The sequence below is a fragment of the Galleria mellonella genome, unplaced genomic scaffold, assembly GCF_026898425.1.
Source record: "Galleria mellonella isolate WM207_F2 unplaced genomic scaffold, CSIRO_AGI_GalMel_v1 utg113, whole genome shotgun sequence".
Classification (NCBI taxonomy): Eukaryota; Metazoa; Arthropoda; class Insecta; order Lepidoptera; family Pyralidae; genus Galleria; species Galleria mellonella.
In genome coordinates this window covers 921,010-933,695 of record NW_026441975.1, presented here as the reverse complement: position 1 = coordinate 933,695, position 12,686 = coordinate 921,010, and the positions used below count along the sequence as shown (strand labels likewise).

Here is a 12,686-nt window from a genome sequence, read left to right as displayed (position 1 = left end):
GCCACGTCCTAAAAAATCTACCTATCTAATCCAATTAAGGTTAGGCTCTGTATTTATAATAAATTCATGTTTCAATTAAAAATGTGCTTTTTTCATACCTACTTCCACCTTCTACTGTTTCTGTTACGAGTACTCTTTCTTTGGCACGCATTCATATATATTTTGGGTCATATTATGTTTCAACTATAAAAATCTCGAGTTCATAAATTTTAATTTATAATATGCTCTTCCACAGATGTTTTTTTTTTAATAGATGATAATAATGTGATCACCTCGCCTGCGCTATCGGGATAGGCTGACGGGGCACCAGTGAGGGATGATAGATAAGAATGAAGCAATTAAAAAATAACCACGATAGTTTCCAGGAGGAACCGCGTGGAGGTCGACCTGTTAGAGTATATTGCTAGTAATGGTTCTGTTGCATCTCATAATCCCTCTCCCCTTCCCCCTTCCACAGACGGTTAAACCACTATGATATTTTTATCCTCCATTTTATATTCTCTTGTTTGATATGTTTCAGATTTATCAAGTATTTTGGTAGATATATGCACTGAATTCCTGCAAATGTAACTGACCACTAATAAAATCACAAATTATAACTGGCTACTAATAAAAACGAATCTATTTGTGTTGTTTAAAAAAAATATTCGTCATTTGTTATTATTAAAAATATTCTGTACTAAATCATATTCTCCCGCCTTTTTATGAAAACATATCTTTTTAAAAATGCTTTCAAACAAATTTCACGAATATATAAATAATATACCACCATATAAATAATTAAACTTGAGAACTATTGCGTGTGATGTTTATTTACATTTTTCACAATAAATTGTCTCCATATCCTGCAGCCTTCATCAGTTTGGTACCGATGTGTGTGCTATTTGTTAATAGCACGATGAATCAGATTACAGATTAATGAGTACCATTATTTTATTGGTATTTTGTTATCCCGTAGTCAAGAGACTATAAGTTTTGTGGAAGAACACCTTTATAAGATCTGTTAAGTCTATTTTCACGCCGCTCCATCAACAGACACCTTAACAACGATAATTTTATAGTTTACACGTTTTGTGCAAACTTATTTATATTTTATTTATATTTAGTTTCCTCGTCATCATCATCGCTTATTTAATAAGGTAAACAGAAAGACAACAAACTTTCACTATAACATTTTTATTTATATCTTTATATATATTCAATGCGTTTAACAAAGCGTCGTACAACAGTCACGGACATCAAAAGTTCTATAAAATTAAATTCAATTCACATTGTAAATAATTGTTACAACATTTAAAGCATTTATAATTGATCGTTAGTTTGTGCAGACATTTATAATAATTTATAAAGACCCATTCACGTCGACATAATATAATCAATATAGTCATCACTCACTAGCAATCAAACGACCTTATTTCATGGAAATTATATATACATGTCTATGTATAATATCACAAAATTTATTAATATTTATAAACTTATTCACTTTTTTTAACACTTTAATCTAAATTATAGCAGGAGTTATTTTTTCTTAGATTTTTAACTCAAATTATGACATTCTTTATTATTTAAAATACAGTAAACAACATTATAGCACTCTGATGCTTGCGATATGAATAAGTCTTTATTTTAAAACACGCATATAAAACTTCTAACATATATCTATAATAAGTATACACGAGTACATTCATTATAAAGGATAGGTAAATGTTTATATAAATATCGAGGCTTTAGAGTAAAATATAAGAAAACCCTTACACATTTTTAAACAACGCAATTATTGTTCCTTCGATATGTTTCGAGATAAAAATTCATACTATTTTTAAGGATCCTCCCATATTTTTGTTATGTTATGAGAAGCAAGTACATAGGCCTGTTAAAATCTTGACCTTCATAAATAATGAACTAACCAGACAAGTTTTAAAAAAACAATCAACATTAATCTTGTCATAAAATACTAAATATATATACCTAAATACACTGCAAAAATTAAAATATTGCTGTTATTTTTTATACTAGATTCTAGACTTATATATTTGCTTCTCTTTAATAGGATAGGACTAAACATTGGACACACAGTCTATTAGCTAATTAAAGCGAAGGACGTATTATTGTCGTTCTTTTAATTTGGTACCTACGAACTCTTTATTGTACGTACATCTAGATTCATTACAAATTAAACTGAGTGGCCAATCGTGTAACTCTATACACTTGAAGTGTGTTCAGTCTCTTTATAATACAAATGCAGACTGTGTATCGGATACACTAAAAAAATGTATGCTCATAAAAATATAGTATATACTTTTATAAAACATGGAATGACAAAAAACTGACGATCCACTTGATAAAAAGTAGTAAATGTCATTTAAATGCAAAAATAACACCATAGACGTCACAGAATAAATATACTGTGTTGTCCATGATACCCGCCATTGCCATTCCTGATTATGCTTTCGTACCCTGTAATTTCGCATAATATAAATAAAATATATAACTATTTCAAGATCATAGGAACAGAAACAAAGAGCCAGTCTTTTATACTACAAAGGCCTACACATACGAGGGACATTCTGTCCGCAGAGCACAAAACATTCCATCGATTGCGTCGTAACGTGTAAATCATTGTTTTATATTACAGTGGACAAAAATCTTCGCTAAGGAATTGTCCATCGTCTGCGCAAGTCTCAAAGGTGGCAAAATACGACCCTCTGGATAACCAAACTAGTAATTTACTTAGTTTATATATATATATATATATATATATATATATATATATATATATATATATATATATATATATATATATATATATATATATATATATATATATATATATATATATATATATATATATATATATATATATATATATATATATATATATATATATATATATATTCGTATAATCGATACTTTTTTAGCAATTATTATACTTGTCAAAAATGTCCCAAGATTTAGGCATATATACAGTAATCGGATATTAGTGCAAATTTTAGAATAGATATGTCGTTGGACTCAAGTACGAAAAGCTAAAGTGATAAATGTACAATTATCTAATAATTCTCATTTTTTAGAAAAATTCATTAAATATTTAAGATCAAACGATTAGTATCTCATTATATAATTCATATAATGAGATACAATTTAAATACTTGACAAAGCTTGTATTGTGTATTCTTAGTATTCTTAGTACTTTGAGTATGAGTATGTAAGTTTATATTAAATACATATTTAAACTCTTTTCCCTTGCTTTCCTAATTGCTCTTATAACTAACTCATCGTAGACAAATTCAACGCAACAAAAATCTAAATAGTTGTTTCAATTTGCCGAGATATTATATCTACCCTCATCTATTTTTCCTTCTATTTTTGTTAAATATATATATTTATATATGTGAACGATTGGCCACTAGTTTAAATTATTAAATACTCACTATAAAACACCGAAAACATTTACAACAAGAATAAAGATCGAGGTAATAAACGATCGTTGCTATTTTATAGAAGATATGATATTTTATAACAATACATTATTGTATAAACACCTCCTAATGTGACACGCACCATAAATACTATAAACATATAATTTTAGATAAATTACTCTGAATATTACCTTAAAAAACATAGAACGTATATTTAGCATTATACATTTGGCCAAATGGAATGTTAATAATGTATAGAGTTTCGAAATTTTTGCAAGAATCTGCCGGCAATGCATTATTCAGCCTTTTCATATATTATCATTATTAAAAAGTCAGAAATTTTAGAAGTTGTACCATAATATTATGATGATAAGGTCAATATTCGATCCAAGACTTAAATATATTAAACTCCATTAACAATCACAAATAATACTACCTATTAGGTGCCATACAATCACATCAATATTAAGTATCTAGTTCTCAACTAAGATACCATATGCTATGAAAAATCGAACAACCAACATGTGAGGCACAACCCAGAACACCTAAACCAGAACCAACAGTTTAGAATTTTATTTTTTCTAAATTAGTCCTGCCGAAAATCGAATTGAAGACCTCTTTTGAACCAAGCTATATAGCCATTACTACGCACAGAATTCGTCATACATACACATTGTCATTATTTCGATTTAATATTTTGTAAAATCTGTAGGTACCTGTTATCTAAATCCGCTGTAGAAATTAATAATTAAATAATGAACAATATAGCGATTTCTGTCTAATTTCGTTTTTCGAATTGCTGATTATGTACATAAAGTGTTATTTGGACTAAAAAAAGTCATTCGCACCTATTATAAATCATAATGTAATTTAGTATCCTGTTACTACTGATGCATGCTCGATCAAGATGTAGGTACTGCTTAATTTTCAATTGTGGATAAATATTTCTGAATATAAATATTTTTATCTATTAAATAGATACACCACTCACATACATTTTATATTTCAATCACTGCATCCTCTTTTATGGCGAGGCGAATAGTACTTCTTTTTGCTATATACCTATGTAACACACAAGTAAAGCTTTCAGCGAGACAGACAGAAGTATAAAATTATATATAGATACTCATATAATGTTATACTATATTTAATATGTATAGAGATTAATAGATAGAGAGAAAATTTGTAATTTTTGTCTATTAATAAATTATTCAATATATTGATCATGACATATCAACAGCAAAATAGAAAACAATGATGTTTACCTAAATCTAGTTAATGGAAGACGAGTTTCTAATTTAATGTTAAATAACACAATATAATTTCAACATTCACCTTATTAATTTACATTTATACAAATGTAAGTAAGTATAGGTATTTTCTTTACGGCAACAAAAATTATAGTCCTGTTTGCTCTAATGCCACTATTAACGATAGATCCAAGAATTTTATAAGATAAACTTATGGTATTGTAATAGTTGCTTTAATATGGTGTCTTTCCTTTTTAGTATGCAACTTCATTAGCTGTATGTTACCAGCATAGTAAGGGTCACACCTTCCTTTCACGTGGATGTTATATGAGGTCGCTAAGGGAATTTAATCATCGTGAGATGGATAACAGCGTCCCTCTTAAAATATCACCAAAGTCTATTTGCGGGGTTTCAAACCTTTCAGCCAAGCGTGGCAACTGCTGGCAAAACCTCCAAGAACGATGATAGAATTTTATAAAACAAAAGTTTGTATTTAGGGAACAATGATGAATTATCACTTTAGTTGGTGATAAACTTAGTAATAACCATGTCTTTAGTTTTTTATTTTATTATAAGTATCTCAACACGTTCAATGACAAGGAATAATCCTTATTGTATTTTTGTTTTCAATAAAATGTACAAAACTCTTAGATCCACCGTTATTTATGACAATAGACCTTACGAGATCCCATAAAATATAAACTGTTGAATTCACAACCAGAGTTCAAGCGTTTTTAATAAAATAATATATATTTAACAATGAATTAATTACAAACTCTTTACATAGACCGGAGACAATAATCTTACGATCTAATCGAAAACTTCAATATTCAGATAATAATCTCAAATTGGATATGCATAGGAATATATACCAGTAGGTCGTAATTATTATGCGCAGCATTTAATGGTCCTATATTGATTCAATGAAACGTGGACAAATCTGCACTTTTTTACATCATCTCATAGTACTAAAATCAAGCTCATGGTCGTTTACAATTTTGGTCCTTCTGACCTAGTAACATGGGCGTAACTAAGAGAAGCACGGGACACAGTTGGCCCGTCCTAGAGAACTGGTTGCCTCTTAGAAAATTAAGTAATTTCTACCACCACATTTAATGGAATCTAATGCTATTGGTAGTTAAGTAACTGACCCCTAGGAAAAATCCCTAGCTACGCCAATGCCTAGTAGACACATCTATCCCTATATTATATCCACAGACACTTAAATATATTTTTAATATATATAAAAATTATATATAAAAATTATATATTTCTATATATATAAAATATTTATAGGAATAGACACAATTAGTACTGCATTGATTGGCTATTATCTGAAATACGAATAGAAAATTTATAAATTTTGCAAGACTTGCTATAAAAAATAAATAGATATACAAGTACCTACTTATATGCAAAAGTGTCTGTAAATATAGCATTCAATAGGTCTGTATTTACGATCACAACACTACATCGAATCTTAACTACATATAAATCGGAAAATACCTTCTATTTACTACATTCTCTTACATCTTTCTGTATATTTTTTTGTAAATTATATAAAACCGAAATGCTTTTACTTACAATTACTATTTTTTAACAATCCCTATCGGGTCACAAGTGTTAAATATTTTATAAAACACCAATAAACTAATATACACAATAAACTATTTGGAATTAACTACATGATACGATGTACTTAATAGAATTATAAGCATTCTCCACTTATCGCAATATAAATCATTTCAAAGGCAATACACAGACAAGATTAATAAAAAAAAATAATATAAATATTCAGGTTATCAATTACTTGACCTAATTTTTATTCTTTTTTCTTTTTTTGCTTAGGAAAAAATAATCACGATGAAGTGGAGACTACTCCAATTCATAAGTTTATTTTATCAAGCTTCATATCATTAGACGACAAAACCAATAGACACTATGTAATACAGAACTATAAACCAATACTATAGCCAAATCTAATGATTTGTCACCTAATTTATACTCGACATTGTATTCTAAAACCTTTTGTGATATTAGGCTTATACAAGATTACATAAACCTAAATATAAAATTATAGGAACTGTTTATAGAACTCCATCTTCGTTGATTGAAATCAAATAGCTCCGAATCACGACGATATAATAAAAATTTTCAGCTGGAAAAATGTAAAGTAAAACTGTTACAATCTGAGATTCTAAAGTTATCTTTATAAAAAAAAACCGCTTTTTTTGTATTTATTCGAAATTTGTAATTTAATTAATTTATCAAAAAGTAATTCAATAAGTATAGATTCAATTGTTTATTAAAATTAAAACCTAAATATGAATTAATAGGGTTGTTAATATAGTTCTTAAAAAAATATTATAAACAATAATTAAAATAAAATAAATTGTATTTTTTTTTTCATTACAAAAACTTACCCAAGAAAAGTATTTGTGCAATAACGTGACCAGCGTCCATGTGGAAAAGACTTTTGAGAAACCCGATGATGAACAGTACCAGAAACACGATCCAAAAGATGCAATATTTTTTTATAATACCGCATTTTTCCTGAAAGTTAACATTATTAAACATAAATTATATTCATAATACAAAAAAAAAAACAGATCTTTCTTCATAACAAATTAATTATGTAGAATAAGTTCCGATCAATAGAAACTTGGTCCGGCCTCAGTTAATTATAAAACTTCAAGTGTTCACAAAATACTTTACTATACCTATCGTTACTTATTAATTACATTCGGTTAAATTACATTTTTCTTCTTTATGATACGTAGAATGGTATGAACTATCATCTACAGATATTAATGTAACCATAGACATCATAGAATAGATCTTATACGTTGCCATTTCAAACGATTATGGTGTATTTTTTAATTAAATCTTGTAATTTCACCATCACATTAACTTGATATATGCTGTATTTCCAAGGAGAGTTGACGTCAGGCACACTGACGGTCGTAAAACCAAAAACCAAAATCTTGGATAATATGGATAAAAACATATTACTCCGTCCCCAAAATCTATATAATTGGTATAAGGGTAGTAAAATGATGATGATTTCAATTTTCAACAGATTTCAATGACATATATTTTTTTAAATATCTCATTGAAATATCTAAAATTGGATAAGCTATCACTACTTACCTTATAAACAGCGTAGACGAAAACGAGGTCAAGCACAAACTTTACGAAGAGGAGCACCACGATTAGAACTACGATGGTGTACACGACAGACGACATGGGTGTATCGACGTCGTCACGCCTTAGCTGCGCTTCCTCCTTTATGTCCACCGCGAATGTGATCAAGATTATAGCCAAAGTGAACGTTAGGATCTGGAATAAGGAGAAGAAACGTTCTTATTCAAATAAACCTAATTATAAGCACTTTTGAAAAGTAGCTTTTAATAGGAATGCAATTTCAGCTGAGAAATGAGAACGAGAAACTAAACTGTTGCTTTTTTTCAACAAAAGTAGATTTTAAAATTATACATTTGTATGAATACAGGCAAACAGTATAATATAGCAGTTATATTTACATTATGTTATATTAAATGTACATGCGAGTATTTAGTACTACCCAAAGCTTCTAAATATACGTACATAATCAACTCTCTGCACGGATCTCCCACGCAAAATGAAGATACTACTACGTATAATATGTGTATATACATAAAACATTAGCTATGCGGTTTAATAGAGTTTCATTTCTAATTTCCCTCTCTTGCTCTGATTTATTGTTTTATAATGTCCTAGTAATGAAAAGGGGGGTAAGGGATTGTTAGTAATGGAGACTGAGAATCCCATTGCTAGCAATATATCCAACCAGGTCGACCTCCTCGCGGTTCCCTCTGGAAACTATTATGATTAATTCCTGATGAATTTATCCTGATGGGCAACCTGGCCTGTTTTCATTCTCATCTATCACCCTTCACTGGTGCCCCGCCAGCGTATCCCGTTAGCGCAGGCGGGGTTATCATTCCATTTTCATCCAATAAAAAAAAAGTAATGAAAAGGAATAGCGATACATGGTATTCATACTCCGTTGTCACACAATAATAAAATACCTCACCCATTTTCAGATACTTTTCTTTTATTGGTATATGTAAATGTTGATATAGCAATGAATTTTTATACTGGGTACTGTGACTTTAATGTCACAACAGTAGGGAACAAGCATTATATTTCTACTATTGCAAGCAATCGTGAACTACGTAGTACTGACCACTTACCATCAGACGAACCGTAAGCTAAATTGTTACACGAAGGTCGATCAAATTCGTCAAACTTAATCAAAATATATAATTTCTATTGTATTATACATATAAAAATATATCATCAAATATATAAATAGAAAAATATTGACAAAAGATGATGAATGGGTTGTAATGATGATTTTATATTTACTAGTTCTTACGGAATTTATGATGCCCATTGCGATACATCCTGTCTTCAAGTCGAATATAAAGCAGAATTTGTCTAAAACCGGCAACTCCATCCTTGCCTGTAACGATAAGTTGACATTAATCTACATAATTAAAAATAAACATACTCACGCTTGTAATAGTAGACAGGGTAGTCTTTTTTAATGGGTGAAAATAAAATAGTGACTCCGCCTGCACTACGAGTATACAATGACAGGGTACTAAGAAAGGATAATAAGTGGGAATGAGGTATGATGGTTGGCCCATTGTAACGGATTCAATAATTAATAAATCAAATAATTTATATTTAGAGGTCGACCTGAATATATTGTTAGCAAAAGCGCATTTGGACCACATTACTATTAATCCTTTTACCTCCAGGTATAGTCAGAAAATAGAAAAAGTTTTAAATAATATAATATAAAATAATTTTAAAAAAATAAGAAAAAGTTTAGATAGGCAAAAATTTTTCGTAATTATGTATTAGACAATATTAAAATTGGTCATCGTTAAATTTTATCGACTAGGAGAAATGGTAATCTCAGATTCTCAAAAATATTCTAAAGAACATTTCCAGATGTTATTTTGTATTCATTTGTATATATTTCTATATATATTCATATTTCAGATATTTTATATATTCGTACATTAATACTACATTTTGTTATATATAAAATATGTACTTACACACATATACTCGTATCAATCGCTAAAGTAAAGGTGATTCAATACAAAAATCATTTGCAAGGGTATTCTATCTCATTCATATTCTTGCCGCCAAGAGGTTGTGTTTACACAGCTGTCTCGATTTACAGAGTCATGACAATGAAATTACCAGGTACTCATGCATAACGCCTTAGTCCTCAGGGTTCCCCCTAACTCTTAGTAATGAAGACTAAGGAACCAATTGTTAGCAATTTATCTACCATGTCGAATTCGGTGGGCCAACTAACCTAACTTCAACTTCATCATAGAAGGGAAAGGCATTGTCAGTCATAAAGTCTAATATCCCCATTGCTAGCAATATACCTTATCAGTTTTACCTCCACGTAGTTCCGCCTAGAAACTATCGAGGATTATTCTAGTCGAATTCTTAATGATGAGCCAGCTGATCTGCATTCATCATCACCTATTATCCTGCACTAATACCCCATCAATGTATAGCGCAAGCGAAGTCTCTATTCCACGTTCATACATAAAAAAGACGTCTTTTTTCCGTATCACTGCCCCGCCAGCGTATCCCGAGAGTGCAGGCGGAGTTTCTATTCCATTTTACATCTCACAAAAGTGCCTTAATCCTCAGGAATGATAAAGCATGAGAAGTTTTATGGGCGTCAACTGAGGGCATCCTAATATATTCTATAAAATCCATACGGTTGCCACTTCCGATAGGGAGGATCGATTGCTACTTCAATCAACTTGATTGTTATTTTAAACTGTATAAATATTCCACAATTGGATTACATTGAGCCTAACTTAAAAAAATAAAAATTAACTTAAATTGTAGTAGTTCATTAAAAATACACATATAATTGTATCTATAAAAATATTTTTTCAAATAATCTTAAATATCTTCATTTAAAGACTTCAGTAACCTTTCATGTTCAAACTTCAAAAGGCATATATTTAAATATATTATACGTGCGCCCAATGCCACAAAACGAAAAGAAAGCTATTAAAACAAACACTTACCATATTATGTTAACAGGCCAGTTCACAACACTTGTCTCCGCTTCCCACGTGAGACTATGTACAGCTCTTGGGAATCATTTTAACAGGACCTAGCAATTTACAATAGTAGAGACAACTTCAGCTTGCAAGAGCAACTTTGATTGAAATCGTAAGAGTTTTAAGGCGATGACTGTATCTACAAGTTGTGCTGATACTGTTTTTTTTTTTTTTTTGTTGAAAACTAAATTAAATTTATATTTAAATGTTTTCCTAAAAATTCCTAAAAAAGGTTGTTGAATGTAACAAACAAACAAACGAAATCCTGTGTCTTAGATAATGTATCTAACTAAATATTAATATATACTTTGCTTAATATGCAACAATATTACTCACTAAAATTCTTTCTCTTACAGTTTGAACACAGTAATTTTTAACATCTTTTCTATAGAATAGGTATGGTATCTATTAAAATTATTTATAGTAATACTTAACGTATTAGATCTATTACCTTGTACTTGTATAAGTATTTTTTGATGATCGTAATATATTAAATTTAATTTATTTAGAAATTTATTTTATTTGTCATGTTCATCATTTCAAAATTATGTATCTGCAAAATTTCAATCATATTGATGTCATAAAAATATTATTAATCCTACTAATATTGTAACCGTTAAAAATTATAAAAATTATTTGTGTGTGTGTGTGTGTGTGTGTGTGTGTGTGTGTGTGTGTGTTACTTTTAAAGCTATTTGAATGAAATTTAGTATCTGTAAAAAGAAATCGACCATATGACCGTAATATAACGTAATACAGAATTATTTTTATAATATCAATTCACGCGTACAAATCTGCGAGTTACAAATAATATTCTGTAAAGTGACAAAGTAAAATTGATGTATGTCGCCGCCTTAACATAGGAGGCTGCACCGATCTTGCGCAGAATGGGTGTCAAACCCGATCGATAACATTCGGAACACAACCCTCTAAGTCTCTAAGTATTTCGACATATATGACAGTTATTTTCTGTTTATATATCCTAATTATAATGTTAATTACATGTATAAAGATATAGATGCATAATAAAGGAATCTAATCCTTCTTTTAATTAATTAAAAAACATGTGTAGTAGGAAACCGCCCGTATCCTCCCGTGCGTAACCCCCTACCTTTCGTTCCCGCGAGAAATATAGCCTATACTACTCAAAGATAGTTTAATTTCCTATTAGTGATAGCATTTTTAAAATCTGTTCAATAAAGTTTGCTCCTCAAATATAAATAGATATGGGAATGTCAACTTTATTTATAATATTCATATAACTTTTATAGCACTAAGTGGCAAATAAGCATATGGCTCATCTTATAGTAAATAATTACTGCCACTTACACAATGTAAACTTCTCTATTCTTGCTTTATAAACTACCTTTTAATAAAAAATTATTTAAAATTAGTCTCTATTTACCATGCTAATAATAAAAAGGTATACCATAGTGGATTACGGACCTATTGTTTACCTTTCTATTCTTAACGTATCTATGATTTAACAATGGTATATTCACCTAAGTCAAAATTAATTTAAACTGCCACTTGCTCTCTTTTGATTTTATAACATTACAAATTAACAATTGTAACTAAATACAGTACAATATAGCCTTATAAAGACGCAAAAGGGAGGGCCGATGTCATGATTTTCCTCTCATCAAGCGGATAACGTCATTGAAATTTACTGGTTCAGTCGTAAACGCAGGTAGAACAAGCATTCAAAGTAGTCGTTACACGTTGATGTACGTTAATAAACTGTATCTCCCCTCAACATTCTACCCATACTATAAGTACCTACCTATATGTATAGGTACATGTAAGTAATTATTGAAATGTAGGTACATATTAGAGGTAGGTTATATTAAGATCGCTTT

At 29.6% G+C, this 12,686-nt stretch overlaps 1 protein-coding gene across 1 annotated transcript; it reads right to left on the bottom strand.

Moving 5' to 3' along the window:
* Positions 1-2,885: 2,885 nt before the first annotated feature.
* LOC113513038 (uncharacterized) lies at positions 2,886-10,927 on the bottom strand. Its single transcript, XM_031911027.2, has 5 exons — positions 10,792-10,927; positions 9,093-9,179; positions 7,823-8,011; positions 7,096-7,225; positions 2,886-6,830 (listed from the first exon to the last, which is right to left on the bottom strand). Exons 1-5 carry the CDS (start codon positions 10,792-10,794, stop codon positions 6,760-6,762), a joined length of 480 nt encoding a protein of 159 aa, XP_031766887.1. The 5' UTR covers positions 10,795-10,927; the 3' UTR covers positions 2,886-6,759.
* Between the last annotated feature and the right edge of the window lie 1,759 nt (positions 10,928-12,686).